This window comes from Syngnathus leptorhynchus, chromosome 10, assembly GCF_054491065.1.
Source record: "Syngnathus leptorhynchus isolate UIUO chromosome 10, UIUO_Slep, whole genome shotgun sequence".
NCBI classification, from domain to species: Eukaryota; Metazoa; Chordata; class Actinopteri; order Syngnathiformes; family Syngnathidae; genus Syngnathus; species Syngnathus leptorhynchus.
The window spans coordinates 2,680,332-2,708,156 of record NC_141204.1 but is presented as its reverse complement, the minus strand read 5'-3'; the positions used below and the strand labels follow the sequence as shown (position 1 = coordinate 2,708,156).

Sequence of the window (27,825 nt, the reverse complement as noted above, 5' to 3'; positions counted from 1 at the left end):
GGCTTCTTTAAGAAAACAAAACTGTTTTGTGTACACTACACGAGGCGCGTGTGTTTTACTATTGAGCAAATGGCTCCGCCTCATTCACAAAGCGACATAGAAGGAGGAGGAGGAGGCGGAAAAAAAAGTGATACGCGCCTCTCAATCCTGGCAGGAGGGACAGAAGAAGAAGAAGAGGAAGAGGAAGAGCGTCAGAATATTGTTTACGCGTCATTGAAGTCAACATTGGGACACATTCCAGTCTGGGTTGAAGCGCCGCCAGCGCCGGTTGGACTCGGGATTAAGTTGCCGTTGACATTCGTCAAAAAGTGGATTATGATCCAAATCCGAAACGATTTGAAACGCGTGTAGCCTGCGATGCTGCTTCCGGATACGACGCTTTCACTGTCACTCATCATCCACCAAGAGGTAAGAATTGAGTTGTGAGAGCTCCCAAGATTCGAGCCAACAAACATGCTAATATGTATACATGTGCGACGGACGGCGTTTGAAGGGACTTTTGAAAATACACGAAAATATTCCCAACTACTCCGTGTTGCGTTCACTTCCTCGCGACTGTGTGACAGGGAATGTTGTCACAAGTGGAATTAAAAGCACACTCGAAAGTAAAAAGTTCGCTGGAACTGAACGTTCCCACAGCTATCGTCGTGAAATGAAATCATGCAGAAGAGCACCTGCACATGAAACTCTTTAGAAGGATAATCCATGCTTATGAATGGGCAACTCTTTGCATTCTTATTTTTTTATGGCTGCATTTGGAGGGTTGCAGTGGAAGAAAAATTCAAGTGGAGGAGGGAGGAGTTGTGGGGAGGGCGGCTGGGCTATTGTCTGGACACTGAAGGGGTGGAGATTGAGGCTGCATGCAGATGTGCTCTTGGCAAAGGACATCTGCTCTCTTCCCTTCTGGGCATTGTCACAAGGCGGCTGGAATTGTGTATGTACGTTCACTAGAGAAAGTCCAAAGTTGACGGAGGCTTTTAAAGTTTCACACATAACTTCAAAAGAAAAAAAAACAAAACACTGAATCATCATTTTCATAGCTACTTTGCTTTTAAGTCTTTTGTCATAACTGCTTTTTTTGTGTAGTTTATGTGGAGCACATTGTCTATGAAATGCACGACAATAATAAAGTTAAAATACCGTTCGCCAGTCCGACTTGCGGCGCCGATCGCTCGACTCCGCCGGGAGTTGAACTTCCTCCCGCGTCCCCCGCGGTTCGCTTGTGTTTCGATATGAAAACTGTAAACACATCACATGTCGCTCCGCAATAGATGTGGCAGCTCCTGTCAGGCCTGTTGATGTATCACCGGAAGGAAAACGCCGAGGGGAAAAAATGCAAAATCAAAGAGTGCTTTATGGACAACAGTACTGTGAAAGGCCTCTTGATTAATTAATCAATCGGGCGGTGAGCTCTACCCCCCCCATCAATCTTGAGGTTCTCTGTGTCCAAACTTTGTAGGAACAGTTTGTGAAAGGACCTAGTACGGTCCATTAAAAAATAGCACGGATGCAAATTGCTCAACTTGAAACGACAATGCAGGTTCTTGGTGCCGATCCAAATGAGCATTGTTCGACCTTGCCTTTCATTTGTAATACAGCAACTACTGAAGCCATTCATCCAGTTAAGCCTGTTCCGACTGACACGGATCATTTAACGACATTCTCAATGCTTTAGGAGTTAGAAGAGGATTTCAATCCGCTTTGTCGTCTCAATAGCTCTGCTGCGAACACTTTTACACCTCCCTGAGCTGCCGCACTATCTTCACATTTTAGACACTTCAAACATTTCTGTGTGTTGAATGGATTCGGCGCGCCCGACAAATGCTCAGCGGCTGTTTTTTTTTTCTTTGGTCCCTCTCCATTTTCCTGGCTGTGAAGTTTTGGCAGAGTGGATGTGGCCGACTGCAGGTGTTTGATTCTCCTCAGTGATAAAAGACGCCGGATGCTGTGATCTCCTCGTCTGTGTGGCCGGCACACTCTGTCGACGGGTATTATCCAAAATGTTCAATGGGAAATATTCATCCTGGCAAAGTGAAGCCATTTTGTCGACAGCTGTAGCTCACCCCATAATTAAATGGGCAGTGAAAAATTCATTGCTAGGCTAACTGTTAGCTTATGGACAGTTTTCTGAGCAGATTGTTGCGGAAATATCACCCCCAACACCGCAGGATAATTGATTAGGAAAATCCTTAATCGGCGTCCAATTATTTGACCTTCTTGACTTTGATCAGAAGTAAGCGGAAATTTGGCCCCGCCTTCAGGGTTAGCCACTTAGAGGTACACCATAATTGGCAGTATGTGGTTGAACCACCAAAAACAACAAAATGCCAGTACGCCACTAACCTGTTAAAGGTCAACAAACTTCCTGCCCCCCCCCACCCCCCCGAATGCAGGATTACATGGAAGCAATAACTGTGTCATTTTCAATGTCCCCACGAGAGCCCTTTCCTAAAATTTGCATTTACAGGCTGCGAGACACCGGCACTTATCGGTTTTCATTTAGAATCACTGTAGCGTAATTGCCTCCATAAACGCTCTCAATTTTTTATCATTATCAGTCCAACGGCAACTAGTAGCGGACTCGTAAATGAGCATTTCTCATTTATTTACTCGCTATGACCGCTGGTGATCGGGTGTGGATATTTACACTTCCCGGGATTTATGACAGTTGGAGTTTGCTCAAACCACTTAATAACCTCCCGCGCGCGCTCCTCGTTAACGACGAGCCATTTCCCAGCAAAGTGCTGCTAATGGCTTGCATTAACATTAACATTGAGGCCGACCGTGGACGGGATGGAAAGGAGGGAACGCACCACCTGGGGCGGGCGGAGGGGGCGGCCATTGTGATCATTGTGAGGGAAACCGTTCTGCTGACAGCTCATAATGTCCTTGTGGATGAATGTTTCCGAGCGGAGGACGTGCCGAGAGAAATAACGAATACGCTGAATGTTGTAGAAGATGACAACACACTTTTTTTTTTTTTTTTATGGCATCACTGAACAAAAATAATCAGGTTTATTTTTAATTTTTTTTTGGGAGCATTTATATATAATTCGTAAAGCATTTGCATGCATATTGTTGGAATCACTCCCTTGTTATTATGTGTTGTGTTCTTTCCTGCCCACTCTCTCCTGTCTGAGCCTCTCAGGAGAGAGGTGGCATGAGGAGGTGGAGGAAGAGGAGGAAGAGGAGGAAGGCTCACATTGTCTCGGCATGAGCGTCTAGTTCAGCGCGGCCGGCGTGTACTCGTGTCAGGCCGCTGATGCTAAGCGAAGCCGTAAACCCAAAGATGTTGGAAGATGCCGAAGCAAGACGCGGCCGGCCTCCGTATGCCTTTGTGTTGTGAATAAACACAAAATGGCATTTCAAGGCCCAATATTTCATAAGGTCCTCGAAATGTATGAAACGAGAAATACGAGCAAGTGAGGTCGGCATGAAGAGGTTCTCTGCAAGTTTGCTTTTTAAATGCCACCAATTCAATCTTACAGTCAGCTTCAATCTGCGTTTTTTTTTTTTTTGCCATCTAAGGACCTCTTTGCTTTGCATAAATATTGGCACGCATCCAACAAGGAAAGCTGGCAGATGTCCATGGAGGTGTTTGACACCTGAACTACACTGTTAAGTCCTGGCTTGATTGAAATGACATTGCGGGGAATCATCATCTTGCAGTACACGTCGAAAGGCACTCATTTTCCATCACTCATCATCAAGAGTGAGCGTGATATTAAACAGGCCCGATTATCTTCTCATTGTTGTTAACAAAGTGGGCGACTGCCTGATTATTATTTTTTTTTCTCCGCCGATGTTTTATCGCCTTAGCTATCGGTGTTTCGACTACGCTTATCAGATTCTTTTGATTGTCATTACCATCACAGCAGGGTGGTGTTTTCAGATCGTCAGCGTGTTTGCACAAAGACGCGTTTGATTTTTGCAGACGTTTGAAGATGTTTGATCCCTGATCCTGAACAAAAAGAATTCGGGTGGGCTAATGTTCCACTATATCCCGAGAGAAGCTTTACGCTCACTCTCGACCGGGGAGAACAAAATACAGTTTTGAAGCGTTGAGTTGTGATTCGTGCTCTTTGCTTTGGAGCTAATTCATTGGCAACATTATTTTAATTATCTTAATAGGATTTGTTTTAGTAGTGCACTAATAGGATTACTGTCCAATTGTCAAAGAGTAGTGGTTGGCCCATTTTTATTTTTGACCCATGCTAGGTTGCCTTTTTGATTGCTATGTTTACAGTTCTATCAAGTTGCTAGGTAGGAGTTAGCTAAAGATTTTTTTCAAGCTAGGATGGTCAAACAGTCGACCTACCACTGCCCTTTTTGACTGAAATGAGAGAAACACACTTATGTGATGCTAATGCCGCTGCTATCGATTCAATTCATCTTTTCGTTTGGGTAGCGCCAGAAATGCTTTACTCTTGTCGCTTTGCGTTTACACTCCTGCCTCATTTTCTTACATCTCACGTTTTTAGACTGTCCGGAGGGGGAAAACTAAGAAAGTGTTTTTACTGCAAGGTGAAACGATGATAAACTTGAACTTTTCAGGTCCTCTAAGCCCAAGGCGAGGTGTGAACTACTGGAACGTTTCAAAGAAGTCCCAGAACACATTTATTTTCCTCCGCTTTTCTCCATTGCTTACGTCTCATCCGTGACCTTTCTCTTCGCTGCCGCTAAGCTCTCTCTCTCTCAGCCATATTTTTCTCTCAATTGTAGTTAAGCTGTCTTTGCCCTTGTCTCTTTTTTTTTCCTCTTCTTTTCTTTTCACTGTATCGTGTCTATGTCTTGCTTGCAGGTGCCTGAGAGGTGGCCTAGTGGTATTTGGATGCTTCTTTTGTTTAGTCTCTGGTGAATATACACCCGCGGCCTTGGACAGGGTTGCATGTCTGATCGACACATATTTCTTTGCTCAAACTAATCCTCCTCTTTGAGCCTAGATACAAGTAAAATTCTATCTTACACTTTCCAAGTTAGAACAAGCATTGAACGCGTCTGCATTGAATTAACTGCCAGGTCACACAAAGAGAATTTTATTATGTTGCTGTTCTGTGACAGTGAAACTAAAGCAGGTTCTTTTTTTTTTTTTTTTTTTTTCTCTCCCCCCCTGGGGGAACACAAATTGCTGTCTGAGTGTTAATTAAGTTCCCCTATCATGTTTTAGGCCCTCCAGACATGTCAACTAGTGAACCAATACTCATTCAACATGAACGCCAGCCCCTCTAATTGTGACCTTTTAATTTGCCGCAGAAGAGCTTTTATAATTGTTGCATATGCATCAGGTCCTCATGCGCTAATTCGGAAGAAAAGATCATTAAGTTCAACAATTTAAATTGACGCTCGCAACCCTCGCTGCACAAGAAATGGGACAAACTAATGTGCTTGGAATTATTCCGAGGGTAACTTTAAACACGTCTAATTAGGCGTTAATGGGAGATTAACTGTTTTTTTTTTTTTTTTTTTATTCCTCATGCTGTTGTGATAATTTGGGCTTCTTTCGATCGCTAGTCAGTGGATTCCCGCATACTCACCTACTTGCAGATTTTATTTTTGTGTGGAGTAGTCCAAATAGCAAACGAAAAGGTTTCATTTACATTTCAGTTACATTTTATTTAGTTATTTTCTTCATTTATTTTATATCGTTTTATTTCCTGCCCCCCCTCTCAGCAGACTCATGACAACACAAGAAAATGTGGGCCGACTCATCCGAATTCCATATGTTAACTGGGTCATCACGTATTGCCAAACCATGCAAACCAGTCCCACAACACCTCGGCCACGTGAAGTTTGAAAATATTGCAGTGTTCACACTAGGTTTTATTTAATCCCAATAAATAGCGCTGCGTCGTAAGGCTTCTGCGGTCGGTGTTATTAAATGACGCCGTGGAGAAAGTAAATTGCCAATTACTCCGGTTGAGATTTTAATGGCTGGACTTTGCCGGAGTTCATTATAAGTAAAGAGCCGTACGGGGGAAAAGGAGGGCCGCTGGCCTCGATGAGTTTGTCTGCAGCGTGCGATAATGTCGCCATTATGCGTTTTGTCTGTGACTTACGCATTATTGTAAAATGCGCATTAGCCCGAGTCAGCAGTTAAATGTGCCGCAGTCTCCGTTCGCTTAGAGTTGATGTGAAGAGAGGGCTAGAAAGTTTGAAGGATAATTTTTTGTTTTGTTTTGATGTCGCAATTCGGAGACTGTCAGTTGGCGATAGTGAGCGGCGCATGAAGAAGCAGAAGGAGGAAGGTATAAATCAGCAGTTTGAACGACGGCTTTACGGGCCCCTCGGTAGCCCCCCGACTCGCTGGTTTAATGAGCGGCGAGAAAAATAAAAGCGCCCTCGATTCTCTGCCTCCTCTTTTTGTGCCACATTGCACTTTTTGGGGCATAAATCATCATCTCTTAAGTAGTCGTTTTGTGATGCTGCTGCTGCACTATTCTTTTGCAACACGTTGACGAGGGTAACCTCCCTGCCACGTATGATGAACTGCCCACTGTCAACACCCCGGCCTGACTTTGAGGCCAATCAATACCACATGACGCTATAGATATATAAAATCAGTCGCCTGTGTGAGCTCAGCATTGTTGTCAGGACCAAAAACAACCAGCAAACTCATTTCTCGTCTCTTCCGTCAGAAAGAACCCGACCGATTCTGCACATAATCACACCCAAGATGCTTTAGGCAGCTTATTTCTAGTCGTTTGGAATCTTTGTTGACACAATGTACTTGTAATACTAAACACAACAAAAAGAATTTTGCAAATTGGATCTTTAAATAAATTTATAAAAACATAAATAATAAATTTATGCTTTTTAAAAAAAAAAAAAAAAACATTGCGAACGTCAATGTAAAATCCCATTGACATGCGAATGGTAAATTAGCATCAAGTTTGTCAGCGCTATTCCTCCTAACAACAAATTAACAGAGACACATAGATAACATAATACTCAAATTCCTCCCAATCTGTTAAAAAAGAAGTTTTAAACGGCAACAATTTCATTTGCACTATTCCTAACTCCATTGTGAACGTTCACTTTTTGGGCAGGAAGCTGACAGGAGAAGCTAACGACTCCAGTTCTGCTGTGCCGCCGGCGTCACATCATGTCTCAGCAATTGGCCACGTCAAAATTCCATTACTATCCCCCCCCCCCACCATATTGCTCGACTGTGCCTCACCACTAAACATCCCAATTATAATAGCGGTTAAAGATGTCATGATCGCGTCGTAGCCAGCCAGAGAGAGCACAGCCTTCAGGAAATGACTGGCGGAGAAAAACACGTAGGAGGAAGATGAACGACACTCTCCTCACCCTGCTGTTTTTCACTCCCTTCCTCTTCCACTCTTTTACATGTCTTGATTCTGCTGATGCAACCACATCCTATGTGCTGACTAACTGACCCACATTCCCCCTTTGTTTGTGTACTTGCGTGCTTTCCTCTGCATCCGACATTACCGCCTCCCGCAGGCCTCAGCAGGAACCAATTAGAAGATTGCTCTTTAGAGGCGTATCATTTATTGAACGTAAATTATCAAGAAAAGGCCTCGTTTACTCGCGCGCACCACTCACCCCCCCCCCCCTTTTGTCTACCTCGTACTCAACGCTTGAGTTGATACTGATACCAAGCCACCGATACTACTCGTTTTTTGGATACACAAAAGACAAAAAAACAAATTCTGATAAAAGGCAGAACAGTCACTCTGCAATACACAATCTGGCTTTTGTTGACTTGTATTTTTTTTTTTCTTCTCATACTCAGAACGTCAATAAATCAACAGATTGAGGATTGGACAACTTTGGATGTGACGGTGGAGAAGAGCAAGAGACTTTGAAAGCATGGCTCTGACCGACAAACATAAAGTGAAACGCCAGCGACTCGACAAAATTTGTGAGGGTAAGACCAAATTGCAACTTTGGTTTTCTTTGAATATTGTCGGTATACAGTACATACAGCTTCATTTCAAATTGAATTCAATGATACATTTTCTCGGGTCACGGCACCTCTGTTTGCATTCGGATGATAACTTTGCCGCTCTGATAATCATTTCCCGGCAGTATATATTAAAAACATACGCAATTAATTAAGTAATCCAGTCCAAGTGTCATACAAGTATTCTGTCTGTTGTGCCTTTGATGAGATGCCAGGAAGAGTCGGAAGGGAAACATGGCAAACACCTGTCGTGGGCATCACTTCCCCCCTCCCTCCTTATGTCCGCTCCATCTGCTTTCCCAGCATGCATTTTGGCAGCACCGATGCCCACCGTCGCATTTGTCTCGAGCTGAGGCACTGGTCGGGGTTGTTTATATTTACAAAAGTGGAGCTCAAAGACTTTGTCATGGTGATTCCTACACGTGTTAACTGGCAAGTTCAACACGAGCGATTAGACTTTGTAATGCACTGTAATCAATCATATGACAAGCCAATATAGTCATGGAAAACAAATTGGAATCTGGCGTAATGAAAGGCTACGTTGGCGTGGACGCTTCATTAAAGACTCGGAATTGAACCAAACCAAAATACTAATGAGGACAAGCGATATCCAAATTTGATGCATCGGAGTATTTTCTTTTTTTTTCCCCCCCCCACCATCCTTCCTCACATATTGGCATCCGTGTCTGCTATGAAATCACCAGAGTGAGATCTGGTTCTGATACCATACTACCCCCCCCCCCTTCCCTTCTCTCTGGGCTTTTTCCAGGCTCCTGACCAAAACCTACCCCCCCCCCCCCCCCCCCCACCTTCCCACCAACCCTCCCTTTTTCATAAGCTTTGTGGAGCTGCAGAAAAAAACAGAAAAACAGACACAATGTTGTGTCACAACTGTGCTGTGAATTTTTGTGTGCTTAGGTTCCTGCACAAATCTTCTTAACTTTTCCAAAATAACCTCCTTGGTATTACATGAACCTGTTGCCTCCGTGGGTCCAGCCAGAGGCCCCCCACCCCGCCACTCCGGGGGAGATGGATTATGGGTAGAAAAGCTGATTTAAAGGAAAATATACAGAGGAATGCGGATTTGATGCTGCTGGTCATTCATATTATTTTGGGTTATGTTGCCTTTTCTATGTCATACTCGAAAGTATAGTGGAGTTCACGTTTAGGGGTCAGCAACCAGCAGAGGGCGCAATTACTTTATATCCTCACACGGGTTGTGGGTGGTATTTATTTACTAAGATGGTTTAAAAGGGATGAAATGCATTTTTATAATCAAATTAAAATGGTGGTAGAATATTTAATCTCTCCATTTTAAAATAAGAAATGTTTTGTCCATACAGCGCAATAATACACGATTTGACTCAACGCCCTGACATCATTCAGTAGGCCACGCCCCTTAAAGGGCACACAAATACAACAGGAGGTACGGTCATCCCACTTTATTAAACTAGTTTATTTCTTTTACATTGGCTTTTATCATGTTTGAAATGTCACATCAAATATTGCAACTCTATTCAAGTGTCTGCTTGTCACCGCTAGCGTCAATCACCCGTTTCATATCCTCTATTGAGAATCTTTCAAAGACAATTACCAAATCAGGACTTGCATGCGAGGCAGGCGGGCACTTAATGTTTTCAAAGTGTGTATTACACTCTAGCTGACAGTGTTATTCCCCGCAGTCAACACCACAACTGTAATTCCATTTCCATTTGGTGACTCCTGCCCCTCACTGCCGCATAAGTCAAATGAGCGTTTAACATTCAGAGCATGCTATTGTTTCGTGACAGCATAGAAGACACTTGTATTTATTTCTCCTGCGGCGTTGTATTCATTTTGAGGCAGCAGGTCATTTGTATTCCTTTTTGTGCAGCATGACAAGGCTGAGGCCACAGCGAGAACAATAAAAAGATTTTTTTTTTTTTTACTAAAAGCAAACTTTTCAGAATCTGACCATATTATTAAACACAAACTTGTCTGCTGAGTGAAATAAATGTAAGATTATTTTTTTTTACATAGGTGGAAAAAAATAGGTTATTGGTGCGTGGGATTAGCGGCTATAACACAAAAGCACCCCGCCCCCATTCACTGCGCTTCCTGCATTTTTGTATTGTTTGCCGATTAAAGAGCTACTCGAAGTACAAAACATACAATTTTGAGCATATAAAGTATGAAAATGTATCCCGTGACGTCTATGAATGATCAGTAATACTCACAGGATATGCGTTAATGCAAACCTTTTGTCAATTTGACCGACCTTTTAACCCATTTCTTATGCATAGGGAAGCCCTAAATAACTCTTAGTAGGGCAGCGAACACGAGCTACAGAGGCACCGAGGTTGATTGCCGACCAGTTGCGTGGAGGCACTGCAGCTAGCATGAGGCCCCGAGGATTAGTGTCCAATCAGAGTGGATTTGACATTTACTGACAGCGCATGGGACTTAGTAGAGGCAACCGTATTTCTTTCAATAACGCCGCGAGTCAGCGCCCCGCCTCTGTCGGGAAAACGGACAACTAAAACCTGTTGGCGACGCATTACCAGCGACAGGTAGGTGAAACTTCAGAGGTGGGTGAGGGCTCTCGGAGGTGGGTGGGCTCCGGATCATTGACCCAATCAGTCGCCGTCACCGTCGTCGTGGACAGCCGGTTGTGGTGCACGTGACGTCACTGCCAAGTAGAATTAAACGGGCTTTATTTGGTTGTAATCCCTGGTAGCAATCGGCGGGGCGAGTAAAATGTACCAAAGAAGGGAGAGATAAATCCTATTGGATTAGTACAAGCCCATCCCTACATCTAACCCAACCCATCCCCTGCTTTTCAGTTTTTTGTTTTTTTTTAATCGACATTTGGTGGCTCAATCATGTATCCGGTCTCGGCGTAGACTTGCGTAGGTGTGTACAGTGTGGTTCGTGGTGTGTTCATGTGCGGTGTCCTCTTTCCAAGGCGGCATAACCGGAGATAAATTATTCAAGGACTATCAGCTGGAGAGGGAGCTCACCTGATAGCACGGACATACAATATTACAACCGGATATCAGGTCAAACCGCACAACATTTCCTGCTTGTTCCTTAACTACCTCTTTCTGTTGCGTCTTTTGGTGCTCCTGCCTACGAAGACCTTAACGAGACAAGAACTGACACAAGCGGAATACTTTGCTTTTGTGTGGTACGTCTTCTGTTTTTCTGCATTTTTCTCAAATGCTTGTCACCAACAAACAGTTAAGTCTCGGTCGCTCCCACAGTTGGGACACTTTAGGGGGGAATGAGGGTCAGTGGGACAGGGCTGAGAGTGTCTACGAGCAGCAGGCAAGAGTAGCTGGCCGACGTAGCTCTCTGTCATACGGAGAGGGGGGAGGAGGGTGGTACGAAACTCCCGCAGGGGTGCGTCCTCCTGACCTGGATTTGAAGCGTGAGCCGTATTCCTACCACGACTACGGACACGTTTACCCAGGGGGTCTAAGGAAGGGCTCCGTGCCAGACCTGAACCACTACGAACGAGCAGCTATGGCTCACAGAGGATCCATTCCGCATCAAGATTACTACCCTCACGATCCGGCCATGACTCCTCGAGCACCTGAAGCCTTTTACCGGCCCGAGCACCAGCCTCCGTCACCTCATCCGCTCAGCAGGTCGGGTTCTCATTTTGGCCTAGCGCCCATGGCTCGTGTTGGGTGGGATCAAGCTCAGAGCGCAAGAGGAGGACCTCAGGTCCCCCCGTCAAATTTACCGCCGCCTCCGACTACTCCAACTTACAGGGAATCCGGTGTTACCAAAATGATTCCCGACAGTCAGCGCAGACCCTCTCGGGATACGTCTCCTGGTCATTACAGCGTGGAACACGCCTCTCCTCGGTATGCAAATGAGCCTCCACCTCTGGCCAGTCAATCTGGCTATACCGATACTCGCCCGTTGGATCCGCAGCAGCAGCAGGCTGCGACTTGTCTAGTGGTTGATCCTTCAAGCCAAGGTGGGATCATGAGGCAGGAGACAGCCTCGCCCTATTCAATCCAGCAACAACAACTGCAGCAGCAACAACTGCAGCAGCAACAACTGCAGCAGCAACAACTGCAGCAGCAACATCTGCAACAGCAACAACTCCAACAACAACAATTGCAGCAACAACAAATACAGCAGCAGCAGTTACAGCAGCAACAACTCCAGCAGCAGCTTCAGCAGGAGCAGCTGCAACAGCACCTGCAACAGTCTTTGCCACCTCCCAACACCATCCCCGAAGCGAAACTTCCTGTGGGGGCTCCGCTTCCTCCTGCTTCGCCCAGCCCATTACAGACCGCCGCAGTTGTCCCGGTTGCACCTGCCCCTGTCCAGGCAGTGCCAACTCCAGCCCCTCAACCTCCCGTTGCCCTTCCCGCCCCTCCGCTGACGGCCCCGCAAACACCTTTACCCGTGGATCCCAAGAGGACCGTGGATCCCGAGTTTCTTGCCTTATTGCGAAATGAGGGCATCTCCGAGAGCACCATCTCCTCGCTCATCCAGCAGGGATTTGACTCCACTAGCATGCTGACTGTCATGGAGGACAACGACGTACGCACAGTGGCGCCCAACCTCGGCCAGGCACGGGTACTTTCCCGAGTGGTCCACAACTACAAGCGGCCCACTGAAGCGCCACCGCCTCCCTCTCAGCCCCAGACGCCCATGCGGGGTCGTTCTAATAGTTTTAGCCATCGCTCGGATGTCTATCACCAGCAGCAGCACCAACCTCTCCATCCTCCGCAAGCTTTGAATGTCGACCCTCACCTGATCCACCCGCAGACACCTGGGGCCATGCAGACCATCTCGCCAAGGATGGGGGAGGCAATAGCCAGAAGGCCCAGTAGTGCACCTTCTCAGCAGCTCCTGGAAGCCTCCGGAGGTTACCCAGGTCAATCGCCTCGTACCCCGGGGCCTTATGTCGGCGCTATGTTGCCCGTTCAATCAAGACCGATGTCTGCATATTCAATGCAAGGGTTGCCCGTTCAGGGTATGCAGATCATGTCACAACAGATGACTGGATCCATGCCTGCTATAGCTGGTTCCATCCACCCCATGCCAGGTATGCCCCAGCAGATGCCAGTCTCCATGCCAGCTTTACCTCAACCCCAACAGCAGGTACCCAAGGCATACTCTACCAATTACACGGTACCCATGGAGCTAATGAAGAGGGACCGGAGCTTGTTGCCCATGTCACCCATGCATAGCCCTTACCCGAATCCCCAGCTGGTACGTAAGGCTGGAGGACCAGCAGGGGACAATGCCCTGGTTCCTGTAGGAGGCCCCAATCAAGGACAAGGTGCTATGGTTGCTAACCAGAAGCTAAGTCGCCGCACCGGTCCACCAGTCATCGTGTCCACTATGGCATCTCCAGACACAAGTAAATAGTCTACTATCTTCCATCTTCAGCTGTTATCCATCCCTTCGTTCTGCCTAGTTTTGTCAAAAGGCACATTTGTCACAATTCCACTTCATTCATGTGTGCAGCCCGACACGTTGGCCAATATCTTTAATTCATTGGGACTTTGAGGCATTGCTTTGTTAATTTGCATTTGTTATGGTCCGCAATCGCTCGCCACAGTCTCCGAGCGAGGATTTATTTCTCATTTCACTCTCATTAGTGTGTAACACTGTCAATAACTGAAGCAAACAGCAGCACGGTGCTGCTTTTATGCAACCATACTGTGTAATCGGCTCCGGCAATGAGGACATTGCACAATGGCAGATGTAGTATCACTGTTAAATGCAGAGAGGTCTTCCCCCCCCCCCCGCCCCCCAAACTCATGCTGTTGTAAACATGCATGTCTTATTCCATTATGATAATGAGACTGTTGCCTGGAAAGGTTTTAAGGCTATGCGCTAAACAACCTACCTACCTACCAACTTGCTGCACACTGACATGCGTCCAATATACAAATAAGACCAGACTTTTAATTTCCCGTTTGCTTATTTTGGGTGGTAGCATCCGAGTATATTTTAGTGGCGAATGATAACGACTCGGTCTCGCGGCATGGCATGGCTGCGCCGATAAAATCAAATTACAGCGCTGATGGCCGACGTGTCGTTTTCTCTCTGCACGCCATAGTGACAAGACAGAGGGGAGGTTTAATCCTTTTACATCCTGCCTTTCCACTCTTGCACTAATCCACAAATACTGTCATTCTGTCAGTCTGCACACAGCCATGATGTTGACACTGAGGCACTGCAACAGATTTCAGAATTAATTAAGCAGATTTTATTGTCTTCGTGATGATGAAGTGGAAGAGAGCGAGGGTATTATGAGACCCCTTCGGGCCTCTCTTTTCAATCAAACGCCGGTGTCATTGGCACAATATTACGCAATATTAACCTCTTTACTCGTCGCAAAACAGCATCGCGGTCTATATAACTTTGATAAGCCAGGCAGTATCTGATGCTGCGCGAAATGCCCTTGAGCAAGACCCCGCCTCCATATGACTAACCAGCACTAGCTTCCCCTCCCCCACACGGCCATATTTGGCAGAGCAGGATTTCCACTTCTTTACTTCCATCCCGCCGAGGTGCGCCGGTTGCCGTCCGGCTCTGCGGTCCAATGCCAACGCAGGTCGGTGCCGCTCTGCGTGACACGCTAGCCGTGATTTCCCGTAGCGTGACGAGGTGGGGGGTGGGGGGGGGGGTCTGCGCGTATTAGTTTTTGAGATGGGAGATTATGTATTAACCGGCCGAGCAGGTCAAAGCTGCGGGCAGTTGTTGCACTGAGTGAGGGATTAGGCAACGAGGGGAGGGGGTGGGGGCAGGGAGAGATATTGTCCTGCTACTGACTGATGATTGACGCTTGCAGGCAAGGGGGGTGGAAGGGAAGCATTGACAGCTGTCAATCAACCTTGGACTCGCATCACAGGGAAGGAGAGACATTTGGCCTGAATTTGTTTTTGCAATAGAATTTTGGAATGTGCCCATTTGTTCTGGGATAAATATTTGTAAATATTTGACCTGAGAGGGACTTTAATTCAATTTGAACAAAAATATTCGCTAAATAAAATACAGGCCACAACAAACTTTATATATCCCCACAGTATGATTTTTTTTTGGGGGTGGAACTTTGGGAGTATTGTTACCAGAAGACGTGTGAAAGCGAGAGCGGCTCCTCCCCTTTGGCTCTCTTGCACGTCGACTGATGTTTGTGTGTGTATGCTGGCAAGTGGCACGGAGGTCCTCTTCCCCCCCGCCAGCTGTTCCTCTTGATATCAGCGACTATCGTTTCCTCTTTCCTTAATGAAAGGATCAAGTGCGCCCATGCAGGATTGCATCCGTGCATCGCTCCACTTTTCACTCGTGCTGTTCTTCTTTTAGGAGAGAAAACCTGATCCCATCTTTGTTCATCATCCCATTATTGCAGGAAGGGGTAATGAAAGAAATATGTCCTCCAAGCAAACCACTAAGCACTTTTTATTCATCACTGCGGTTTTGTTTTTCGGACGAGTCAGGCTAAAAGGAGCACAAAAATGGATGCAGCAAAGTGGTGACAGAGAAAAACTAGTCATGGTGTCACGCTGACAAGGAATGAATAAGAGAATCAGAATTTATGTGGACATCGACCCCTCCCTGCCCACCTCCCCCAACTTGAACATCTGTCATCCCCCTTGCAGCTGTGCGAGTTCTCCTTCTTTCTCACCGCCGTTCACATCTTCTCGTCCCCTTGCACAGAACGGTGTTTGTACTTTTGGGGGGGGGGGGGGCAGATGGGATGACGGATTTTCAAGCGTGGGATTATTCAGTTGACCTTTCTCTCTGTCCGCTGTTCTCTTGTTGTGAATGAGGTCTTGTTTTTATTTTAACTGCGCTTTGGGACCCTGCTTGCGTGTTGTACCCAATGACGAGGTGTTTCGAATATTTCGATTTTTGTCGCGGAATTGTGCACCGCTGCCACCTCCTTCATCAATCTCTTTGTAAATATCTAGAGACTCCTGGATTTAAGACAAGACAGGCATTGTTTCAAACCGCTAATCTATGCTAACGCGGTAATGAAGGCATAATTATAGCCAATGTTTATATAAACAAAACATCCATAAATCTTAAAAAACGATCAAAGTAGTAGTAACCTGAATTAATAACGATCAGTGTCAAGCTGCACACAATACAACATCTACTTTGCGGTTGTATTCACTCCCCTTTTCTGAATGACTCGAGAGTTATAACCTGGAGGTCTAACTTATTAACCTTCATTAGATCAATCCAATTAAGATGTCAATCACAGCCGCGTCGTCGCGGTCGTAACCGCGCTAATGTGTCTCCCGGTAATCTTTCATGAAGTCTTTAAGACCGAAGGATTTAAAGGTGTTTGTCGTCGTGCACCGTACCTGTTCCGGCGTGCGTGTTTGTATATACGCGTGTGTGTGTTTGCCGACGATGTAGGTGAGGAACAACAAGCATTGATGTGACCTTGAATGTCACCGGGGATCCTGAGTGTCAATGGGCTGGACGGTCGTTAGTTGTTGTCGCTAGTGATGTGTTGCACAAAATGTATTCAAATTAGAAATAATCTCTTGAGATATGCCGGTATGATTTAGTTGTCGTCGTTGGCACCGTCGCTAAATCGCAGATTTTTAAGAGATCGGGGTTTTTTTTTCCTGAATTTAGTGATGTGCTGCAGTAAGAGCACTACCGTGTAATTAAGAGCAAAAAGCAGATTTATAATTACCATAAGGTCTAGGCTAATTTGTGTCAGACTATTTAAGGTGTTTTGCAAAGAAATGTTAGCATTAAACTAGCAGACTCTCATTAAATGAAATGAAATGAACAATTTGGTGTTTAAATATACAACGTTTAATTTTCTTGTTTCATTGTAAACCTCAACTGGGAGACAAAAATAGCTAGTTTGAAGCAAGCACACTTGGCCTCTTAGTTGGAGAAAAGATATATAAATCCACGTGCCTTTGGTTTGACTAGAATAATGTTCTGAATAATGGTTTATAGCGCCACCTGTTGTTTGGGCATGCACATGACAGCCAGTGATTGGCGCAATTTTTCATTGCCATTAATGTTAGCTAAACATCATGTTTCTACCCCGCAGTGGTGGGAATATTGTTTATTTTTAACACAATAACCTAAATGTGGACTTAAAGCTTTAATTCCCAGTTGAATGGCATTGTAAGAGAAAATGTGAGCCATATCCCAGCGAACAGCTTGACAATCTGTGTACAAAAGAGTCTGGCACTCTTAAAAGGACCCTGAAGGCCACATCACCACTATTTAAAAAAAAAAAAAAAAAAAAAAAAAAGAACTGGATTAAAAAAAAAAAAATGAGCAAAAGAGAACAAGGGAAGGCGACACTCGCTTCGTGCGACCGGTCCTCCTCGAGCATTTTTCTTCCTCCCCTCTCTGCCTTTTTTTTTTTTTTGGTCTTTTCCATTCCGTGCTCTCCCCCCACCCGTTCCCCTCTCCTTCCCTCTTTCGCTCTCTGTGGCTGGCAACAAAAGGCTGCCTGACGTCTGAGTGAAAAGACCAAAAACCTGCCGCCTCCAAGAGGATGGTGGGTGGGTGGGGGGACTAGAGGGAGGTGCAAGTCATCTGGAGCAGGAGGAAGAAGAAGAAGAAGAAGAGGAGCGCACGGAGAAGCGCTCGCTGCTGCTGGCTCCAGACAAATAGAAATCCATTTTTTTGTGGGGGGGGTTCCCTTTCAGTGGAGATTAAAAGGAGTGCCGCTTTTCTTTTTCTTTTTTTTCCCCCCCCCCACCATCCATTCTCCATCCTTTCCTGTCCTCGAGGAAATAAAAGACATGGAGCTTCAGGGGGTGAGGTGACCAAGGAGGACGCATTTGGAAACAAGCTGTGGGAGCCTGGGAGAGGAAGGAGGAGGAGGAGGAGGACGTGAGAGAACCCTCTAAAACGTCCCCTTCTTTTTTTATTTTTTTTTATTCAACCTCTCCAACACATTTTGTGGACCATGTGCAGCTCCTGATTGGAAGAATGTGGCGACAGCATTTCCCAGGCAAGAAGCACGCCTCGTGTGTGTGCGTGCGTACGTGCTCAGCCGGCTATTTATATATATATATATATATATATATATATATATATATATATATATATATATATATATATATATATATATATATATATATATATATATATATATTAAAAAATAAATAAAAAAAATGGAGTCGCCCCAATGAAGGAGGCGTTGGTGTTTAATGAGCCTCCTTAATGTATTTGCAATGAAGTGTGTCATGCGAGCACTGCACTGGCGCAACGAGGGAGGGAGGGGGGGACGCAACGCTGATGCTGATTGTAAAGGTTGTCATGTGTCATCATCTGCTGGCCACAGACAAATTGTGTATGTGTGCGCGTGTGTCAGTGCGCGGGCACGTGTGTGTGTTAGCCAGCGTCAGCCTGGCGGAAAAGTGTGTTGAACATCAGCCTCGCGCTCGCTCTCTTTTACAAAAACAACAGAATTAGCGTTTTGCTTTTTTTAGTGGTGTAAATTATTTTAGCCGGGCTCCCCCCAAAGCACATTAGAAGCACATTTAAGTTTAAAAAAAGAATTTATGGCCCAACTATTTATTATGTGCCTTTTTTTTTTTTTTTTTTACACTTCCTACAAGTTTTTATTTGTTGTCACATCACCACAAAGATTTTCAAATTCTTTGTCCATAAATTTATGTTTTGACATTTGGGCCGAATATGCGTGTTGTTTTCTTGCCTTCGCCGTGTTCCATGCACGGAGCTCATCTACACCGACAGATGGTTTTGTATCACCCGGCCGGCTTCACCAGCGATAGTGTTTGTCTCCATTCCCGTTTGTTACTGATATCACCTTCCCAGTTTTCCGCCCCCCCCCCCCCCCCTTGTTTTCCACCACTGTGCGTCTTGTATTAGTTTGGAAGAAAGCAGCAGGAGGAGGGCAGCGGTAGGACAAACACGCTCTTTGTGCATGTCCACATAGTCGAAGACGAGATAGGCTGCTGGTGTAGACGGGGCGCTGATAGGGTCCAGCTGGGGCAAAGGGTGGGTTGGGTTGGGGGGTGGGGGGCGGCAGGGTTAACTCAGTGGAGGCAAGTCTGCCAACAAAAAGATTGCAGCCCCTCTCCTCCTCCTCCTCTTTTTCGCCCGATGCCAAGGGATCGTAAAAGCCACTCCAGAAAGTAGACAGTGCCAGGAACACAGGCCCCCTATTGTAGCTCGCATGTATGCACAAAAGTGAATGTTTTGCATTGTGGCCGCTGGTCAGCACCGATTATGTGTTTGGGAAGCCCTATGATAGAATCTGCAATGCTAAATTGTGTCACATGACAATGCTAATCGCTATGAGATACCGGTGGTCCAAAATGTTCGCAATAATTTTGCGTGTGGAGAAAGCAGAAGCGTTTTAGCGAGCTTCCAAAAGCATAAAAGTAAAACAACAATAACCAAAACCTTGCAGGCTCTTATCTGTCTGTGTTTGTTTGCCCATCTGGTTTTTTTGGGGGGGCTAGCAGACTAATTTCTTATTTGTGGAGGATTACTTAAAACAATAGGAATGTTATCATCATTTTTTGTTTGTAGTACAGATAAATTGTTCTATCGTGATTTACGTTTGGGCATTTGTTTATTTGTTAGCATGCTACTTCCTGGTTTGTGGAGAATGACAGGGATGTACCATTTATTATTTTTTGTTTATATTACGGCTGGCTGAATGGTGCTATTAAAATTTTAATTAAATTTAAAAGGAAAATTTGGAATGCCTTGCATCTCTCCAGCAACTGCCCCCATCCTTGTTCCTTAGTTGAAGTCAACATTGCATCCTTCTACTAGTCCATGTCCTCAAAGCTTCTTGTTGGGGTTACATTGTTTCCCTCCTTGTTTGGGAAGACGTTAATATCACTGCACTTGCCACAAAGAACTCCAACTGTGTTCCAGGCTCCAAATCAAATCCCCTCCGCCCGCCCCACCTCCAGCTCCCCCTGCCCTACTCTCGCTCTCATTCTCCATCGCCGAGGCCCCCGGCTTGGGAGTTGCTAGGTAACCCGAACCAGCTGTTGGTCCTGAGCCCATTGAGCCGCTCCTGGCTCGAGGTCAAGCGCGCTAAAGTTTTTCCTCCGAACGCTCGCTGTGAACCCGCCGACCGCCGCCGTGGCCTTGACATCATCGTGCTGGGTGGAAAATCTTCCTCACTTCCTTTTGTTTTTGTACTTTTATTGTTCCACTAACGGAGGGGCCCGGCGCGGGGGCGTCTCAGTACCTTCCCCGCTCCGCTCGGCGATGGGAAGCTGGAACCTCCGTGAGTGGAAGTGACTTTCCCGTTGAGTAGAAAATTACAGCGGGACATTCACGAGTCCCCAAAGTGAGTCACTCCTCTGTAGGTGATCCGGCTCGGAGGACCATTACCCGAGATTGACGATAACATTGTCTATTGTGTAACTGTACAATAATCACGTCACGTGACTCTGCTGCCTCTCCAAGTGTGGCAGTCAATCTAAGGAAGGATTTCACGTCGGAGATCAATACACACATTGATCCAGCGTGAAATAGCAAAGACTGATCACTTGATTGTTTTAGAAGTGCTACAATGGTGGATATCTTCCTACTTGGCATTTGTCTGCTCCTTCCAGGAAGAAAACAAGTTGTTTGAGGCCTCGTAGGTTGTCGTCCTGTATTTGGTGAAGTTTAGACACAGCTACTGGTCATTTTGTAAAAAAAAAAAAAAAAGATGACATCACTGGCGCACAGTGGTTTGTCTCTTACATTGTAGCTAGCTATCAAAAATGATGTAGTGTTGTCACTTGACATTTACAGCCTGCAAGCACATCTGTACCCAATTGAAACGTGTAACAAAAAGCAGACTTGTTTTTCCTTTCTCGCTTTATTTTGGAGTTAAATTTCAAACGTAACCTGGAATCCACCAGACTTGACCTTCTTCTTTGGCTCTTATGTACTGTAGTATGGACACACAGTGACCCCTAGTGTTCAAGCTGCTACATAACTGACATGCCTTGTATTTCTGACTGTTAAAAGGCAAATGTGTGACATGGTAAAAGGACAAAATGTAGTGTGGGTTGGCATATTAAAAAGCACCAAATTAAACTATTGTGCTTGATGGTACACTGAGGACAAATATATCTTGTTCTTCTATTTTTCTACACCACCCCTCGGTTTCATTAGAACTCACCCCTCCCCCTCCTCCTGGTTTTCTTTTTCGATTAAAACATCTGCAATCCATTTGTGGTTTAAAAGTCTGGCTTACCAGCTCTGGCAAAAAAACCCAAAAACTTTTCATAGCTCCTGGAGAATCATTCAGTTTGTGATTAGTGTTGGCCGGAGGACGCTATCAAGTCTTCAAGCTTGCGGCGTCGGCAGCACATGAAATCCCCGCAGACCTCCAGCGAAGAGGGTGGGCGACCTGCTGTCAGATAAAGAATTATTTACATTCGCCTTGTTTCAACCGAGGGCTTTGCGCTTCACTTGTAGACAAGGCCGACTGACTGGCTGGCTGGCTGGCTGTTGGGAAACGATAAAACACTTTTGGTACATTAACAGCGGGGTTGGCGCGAGCACTTTGTAATTCTATCCAAAAGATTAGCCGCCTTAAATATCCCGCTGCCTAATGTAAACCATCTTGAGTCACGTTGTTACATGTGCTTTTCAATGTTTACTTAAAAGCGAGACGATACCATTTGGGGCGGAGAGTCAGTCGGAGCTCTGGTTTCGTTTTTCCTCGCCGTTTGGGTCTGGAAGCAGATATACATTTAATAAACCATCGGGAAGTGGCATCGTGTGCTCGAATGGTTGCCTCGATGGGAGTCATAATCGGGGAACTCTAAAAATACAAACTGTCGCGCGCTGATTTACTTTTGTACAGTTCCTCCCACACCTTTTAAAAGGATCCAGCTGCGAGCAGATTTGACATTTTGCAGACGGTCGACGATGTTTTGCGTTTAGCTTGACATTACAACATCCAGGAAGCGGTCCAGTTGTCACCTCCCGCAATAAAACAAGTGAGGAGGGAAAGTGATGCAAATATCAATGCACAAAAAAACCCCCACCTAATATATGCATGGAATTCCTTCCCCCCCGCAACTATTTGGAATATTTCAGCGTGTTTATTCGTGGAATGTCCTTGATGTGTGTTTTATTTTTTTCAGGGCGAAATTCCATTCCTTTACTTGAACATTGAGCGTTGTGTTTTTAATTCACGTTTGAGCAGCGTTTTCCACAAAGAGCTTTACGCATTCCAACGTTGTTTATGCGTGCAATTCTTTTCTTCGATGGTCGTTTGCTCTCTGTTTAGCCAACAAGCTCCTTAGCAGGATTAATCTGATATCCAAGCTCATAGGAGCGTCGTTAAGGAGTTCATTATCTCCAGATATCCACCTGCTTTTTACCGTCTTGTTACGCCGGAGAGAAATTTTTCAGCCACCGATAATCGACAATTACTTCTTAAAGGTTCTTCTTTAGCTTCCGCGGCGTACTCGTGTGTATTGACAACAGTGCGTGTGTGTGTGTGTGTGTGTGTGTGTGTGTGTGTGTGTGTGTGTGCGCCCGTGCGGCAGCTCCAGTGAAGAATAATGCAAACAAAGCTGTGACTCGAGGTCGTTTGTCATTTATATTCCATTTCATATTCTTTCTTTTCATGTACTTCTCATCATGATATCTCGCTCAGGCGCGTCGATGAAGTACTACCGCTTTTATTAGAAGTGCCGCGCAGTCATATTGTTAACGGTTGTGATGTAAAAACTGCAGAGTTCAAAGAAGGAAAAAAAGGGGAGAAAAAAAATCATCTCTTTATCTCCGCGGTTGTAAAGTGAGTCACAAGGCTGCCGTAAAAATGTCATTCAACACAGAGGAGTGATGACAGGAAAGCTTCCGTGGGAGGCAAAACGAGGAGGGAAGTGTGGACAAAGAACATTATAAAAATACATTTAAGTTTTCTCTCTCTTTTTCTTTCTGTTGACTCCTCGTGATACATAAAATATGAATTAACACAATAATTCTGTACAACTGCATGCAAGGAGGATTTACTCAATGTTGTTTTGCTTTCAGTCTCGGTAGCTGGTATCGGTTCTCGCCCATCCCTAACTGTATGAGATTCTTTCAAGGCATATCGCAGTCAAAGGTTTGAGCGCACTTTCTATTGATTGAGAATGCAAACGTTTGACTTTTAAAGTCTTAAAATCGGCTGCAATAAGATCACTTTCACACATGCAAAAAATGGGGAGGAAGAAGCACTGAATACAATGTTTGTCATTATGGTGCCCATTCGCCATGACAACCAGCAACGGGAAATAATGCGTGGACCTTCAACACCTTCTTTCTATATTTTTTTCATATTTCTTCATTTTGGGTGATAGACACGAGCTGACCTGAGTGGATGATTGAGGCGGTGACCTCAAGGCATGAAAAGGGCCTGTTGCCGGGTAACACAGACGATACAGTAACTGTTGTGTGTGTCATACGAGTCCGAGCAGGGAAACACTTCCTGTTATCATTTCCCTCTCCTCTTCCTCCGCATTGTGTTATGAATAATTCAAGCGCTACGTCTCCACAGGTATCCGGCCACAAATCATGAACGGGCCCATGCACCCGCGCCCCCTGGTGGCGCTGCTGGATGGGCGCGACTGCACGGTGGAGATGCCCATTCTCAAGGACCTGGCCACCGTGGCCTTCTGCGATGCTCAGTCCACGCAGGAAATACACGAAAAGGTACAACAATATTTTCTTTCTGACATTCAGTCATCTTTGCTTTTTTTTTTTGCCCTCAATATTTGCAAATGCAATGTAATATGCAATTTTTCTTTTTCAAGGTCCTCTTCTCATGTGTTTTGAAACAAACAATATATTCGTTTAACAAACAATACCACATTTAGCAAACATCAATATTTTGTTGTTCCAATTGTTCGATTCTGAAAGAGAATTAAAGCACAATACATTATTAACCTTGGCTTTAGCAGTGTCTGGCTCCCAGTAAATTACAAAAAAAAAAAAAAACTTGTAAGGAAATTCCTGGTGCGATGCTAATCCGCCGAAGCAAAGTTAATTCCGTTAGCGGTTAGTTTTATGAATTTAAGCCCGTCATTTTCATAAGCGCTCGCTACGCCACCTCGACTTTAATGTGATAAACAGTCGATTTGGCACTTTCCCCTTCTTTAAATGCACACACAACAAGACATTTGCATTTAGATGATGCCAAGTATAAATTTCCACATGCTTCAAAGAGGTGTTCTGTATGAAATATAAAATACATTTGATGTCGACGACGGTCAGGTCCTGAGCGAGGCGGTGGGAGCCATGATGTACCACACCATCACGCTGACCCGGGAGGACCTGGAGAAGTTCAAGGCGCTACGCATCATCATCCGCATCGGCAGCGGCTACGACAACATCGACATCAAGGCGGCCGGAGAGCTCGGTGAGATGATCCAAATACTCATTTTGTTGAACAATGACAATATAAGGCATTCCTCTTCTTCTTCAAATGCTTTTGTGGCTTAAAAGTAGCAGCATTTTTTTTTTTTTTGTTCTGGTTCCTTCCGCAGGTATCGCCGTGTGCAACATTCCCTCGGCGGCCGTGGAGGAGACGGCCGACTCGACACTCTGTCACATTCTCAACCTGTACAGGAGGAACACTTGGCTCTACCAGGCTCTCCGGGAGGGCACGCGGGTCCAGAGCGTGGAGCAAATCCGAGAGGTGGCCTCGGGGGCGGCCAGGATCCGGGGAGAGACGCTCGGCCTGATCGGATTCGGTGGGTGCAACGAGCGTATTCAATCCGTTCTCTTTTTGAAAACATATTTTAGATCAACAGGATCAAGAAGAAATGCATGATTGAGAAAAGCCTTTCCAATCAGCCTTGTAACATTTTCAAGTGCGCCCCCTTCAGGTCGCGCGGGCCAGGCGGTGTCGATGCGGGCCAAGGCGTTCGGCTTCAACGTGATCTTCTACGACCCGTACCTGCAGGATGGCCTGGAGCGCTCGTTGGGGGTGCAGCGCGTCTACACGCTGCAGGACCTCCTCTACCAAAGCGACTGCGTCTCTCTGCACTGCAACCTCAACGAGCACAACCACCACCTCATCAACGACTTCACCATCAAGCAGGCACGACGCAATCGCTTAGCTTCGGGCTTCATTAAATATAAAATCAAATAACATTTCTGTTGGCTTGCAGATGCGTCAAGGCGCGTTCCTGGTGAACGCGGCACGAGGAGGCCTGGTGGACGAAAAGGCCTTGGCGCAGGCCCTCAAGGAAGGCCGAATACGTGGAGCCGCCTTGGACGTCCACGAGTCGGAACCCTTTAGGTCTGTCTTTCTGAAACTTATTTTCAGGAGAAAAATGGGTTCATTTGTTTGTTCTGCAATCTCCACAAAGTGAAACTGCCATCCTTCACGTTCTTATGATTTTTTTTTTTTACCCATTTTGAGTTTGAATTGATTTGTCTTTTTTTCTTGACATTTCTCTTTTCAGCTTTTCTCAAGGTCCCCTGAAGGACGCCCCCAACTTGATCTGCACGCCGCACACCGCCTGGTACAGCGAGCAGGCGTCGCTGGAGATGCGCGAGGCCGCCGCCACCGAAATCCGCCGAGCCATCACTGGTACTAACCCTAACCCACAAGTTACACAAGTCAACACACATTTGGAATTTTAGTAACATAAAAGTTACTTTCGAGCGTGTTCTCCATTTAGGTCGCATCCCCGACAGCCTGCGGAATTGCGTCAACAAAGAGTTTTTCATCACCTCGGCGCCCTGGGGAGTGATGGAGCAGCCGCAGCCTCACCCGGAGATCAACGGCGCCGCCTACAGGTGGGAGGATGGTAGCACGTGCTGGCGGGAAGCTTTGACAAGTCGAGGCCCAAATACAGCTGAACCTCCAAAGTGGAGCACCCCCAAAAAAAGTCACACAGAGATAAACAAGCATTCAAGCATCGTGGCTGATTTCATTTGTACCGATTTATTTAAAAAACAAAAAAGAAAAAAAAAGGCTTCTGAGAAGTGACGGTGCTGGACTTTGGAGGTTCCAGCGTGCATATGGTAACGTTTGGCTTGATCGGGACTGAACTGCTTCTCTCACACACAGCCGAGTGAACCAAACCATGGTACACGCCATAGCAACGGGGGGTGTGCAGGACAAATTATATTCCTAAATATCAAAGCAGGTAAATGAGTCGTGGTGACGCACACCAACTAAACTCCCCAATGTGTGTGTTACATTCACCTGGACTGCATTGTCCCTCCCCAGCTTCCATACCAATGCTTCCCTGTATGACCCCCCCCCACCCCGAAATTACCTTCCCTTAAATTCTAGATATGTGGACAGAGGTTCATGTTCAAGTGTGTAGTACTATGTAGCACCCAACCCTAATCTTTGTCATACAAAATATAGAAAAAGAACTTCAATAAGCGATGCGCAATTTTAAGAAAGCTTTTGAACAAGTGTTATGCTCGACTGTCGAGACAACTTTGCCACAAAGGCCCTTGCATGAACAAGAATAAAAACTTTTTGTCCGAGCACTTAAAGCATTTCTGCATCTATAGGTTCCCTCCGGGCGTGGTGGGCGGCGTGGCCCCCGGTGGGATCCCCCGGCCCCTGGAGGGGCTGCTGCCCGGCGGCCTGCCTGTGGCCCACACCTTGCCCCCGGGGACCCACGCGTCACAGGCCACTTCCCCCAACCAACCCTCCAAACACGGCGACCCCACCAGAGAGCACATGAGCGAGCCGTGACCAAGCGCCGCCCCCGCTCGGAAGGCACCGATGCCCCCCCCCCTCGCCCGCCGGGCAAGGTTTGCCCCCCCCTAGTCCTTACCCTCGACGGAGGATGCACAGATGAGACATGTGATGTGACACAGATGTGACACATGAGCCCTCCTGGACTTGGAGGATGGAATTCCCATTTTTTGCTCCTTTCCTTCATTCCAGCTGTTTTTTTTAATCCCTTCTTTCAGTGTTGTGTTGCAAGTGTTGTTCTGTTTCTGCAAGTGTTACGTGTGTTTTTTAGCAGGAGTTGTCCTCGTTAGCAATCAAAAACATTTGATCCATTCAGTAAATTATATTTGCATCATTGTGAGCTAGAAAAGTAGGACAAAATAAGAGCAACTATTAAATTCAAGCCATATCTTAATAGACACCAATCTGGGTTATTTCTTTTTCTTCTTTTTTTCTGTCAAATTCATTTGATGTGCAGTTTGGTTGTTAAATGTTCTTAAGTCATGTGACTGCTCCTTCTAGTTCTTTTTTTGTTTTATTTTTTTAATTTTTTTTTAGGGTGACTGTGTTTTGTTCTTGTACAAGGTGAACATACAGTATAATATAAGTGCAGCTGGAAACCACAAATAAATACATGCTGTCCTGATTGATGATAAGACTTGGAGGAAAGTGTTTTCATTGACATATTTGTGATTTATTTATTTTTTTCTACACCGAGCATTGGAAAAAAAACCTTGCCATCCATCAGGGGTGTCGAACGCCAGTCCTCTTGGGCTGCGTTCCAATATGCTTTCCAAGTTACCCTCGTTAAACACACCTGAGCGTTCTGCAGGACACTAACTTTTGACCCAAATATCGGTATAACGGATTTTTTTCAACCTTTTATTCAAACACAAACACATTCGGTATAATACCATCAACTAAAATCCAACAAATACAAAATTAAAACATAAATGTCGGCATAACGCTGTCTGTCACTCATCCTTGAATCTTGGCGAACGAACCTGAAAATAGCGGTGTACCTAATAGAGTGTCCGAATGACGTCACGGATCAAACGGCCAATCAGAATGTGGGGGTGAGGGCGGGTGTGGCACTTTTCCTTTCATTTAAACTTTGACCATGATTTTTCCCTAATGATGTGGCCTGTGATTAGGTACACCTGAAAATGGCGGTGTACCTAATGGAGTGTCCGAGTGACGTCACCGATCAACCAGCCAATCAGAAAGTGGGGGGTTGTTTGGGTGTGGCACTTTTCAC

General features: G+C 45.6%; 2 protein-coding genes across 8 annotated transcripts; both read left to right on the top strand.

The window, feature by feature from the left end:
* The first annotated feature begins 83 nt into the window (after positions 1 to 83).
* Positions 84 to 27,223, top strand: ctbp2a (C-terminal binding protein 2a). Of its 7 annotated transcripts, XM_085921790.1 has the most exons (11): positions 85 to 408; positions 7,760 to 7,894; positions 23,418 to 23,572; positions 24,134 to 24,278; positions 24,406 to 24,612; positions 24,748 to 24,962; positions 25,033 to 25,163; positions 25,330 to 25,457; positions 25,549 to 25,666; positions 25,941 to 26,019; positions 26,399 to 26,546. In XM_085921790.1, exons 2-10 carry the CDS (start codon positions 7,837 to 7,839, stop codon positions 26,005 to 26,007), a joined length of 1,224 nt encoding a protein of 407 aa, XP_085777916.1. In that variant the 5' UTR covers positions 85 to 408; positions 7,760 to 7,836; the 3' UTR covers positions 26,008 to 26,019; positions 26,399 to 26,546. The 7 variants fall into 7 exon arrangements, with proteins under 7 accessions (XP_085777910.1, XP_085777909.1, XP_085777913.1 ...); XM_085921784.1 differs by lacking the exon at positions 25,941 to 26,019 and having other exon boundaries at positions 84 to 408; positions 7,760 to 7,888; positions 26,399 to 27,223; XM_085921783.1 differs by lacking the exon at positions 25,941 to 26,019 and having other exon boundaries at positions 84 to 408; positions 26,399 to 27,223.
* On the top strand, positions 10,213 to 14,268 carry LOC147049916 (uncharacterized). Its single transcript, XM_085921782.1, has one exon. It carries the CDS (start codon positions 11,129 to 11,131, stop codon positions 13,304 to 13,306), a length of 2,178 nt encoding a protein of 725 aa, XP_085777908.1. The 5' UTR covers positions 10,213 to 11,128; the 3' UTR covers positions 13,307 to 14,268.
* Positions 27,224 to 27,825: the final 602 nt, after the last annotated feature.

Bases quoted from the DNA above. Each gene is read 5' to 3' on its own strand.
- ctbp2a (XM_085921783.1), top strand. From the start codon at position 7,837: ATGGCTCTGACCGACAAACATAAAGTGAAACGCCAGCGACTCGACAAA. The intron at 24,279-24,405 runs GTGAGATGATCC...TTCCTTCCGCAG, and splicing joins CAAGGCGGCCGGAGAGCTCG to GTATCGCCGTGTGCAACATT. The intron at 25,164-25,329 runs GTCTGTCTTTCT...TTCTCTTTTCAG, and splicing joins CACGAGTCGGAACCCTTTAG to CTTTTCTCAAGGTCCCCTGA.
- LOC147049916 (XM_085921782.1), top strand. From the start codon at position 11,129: ATGCTTGTCACCAACAAACAGTTAAGTCTCGGTCGCTCCCACAGTTGG.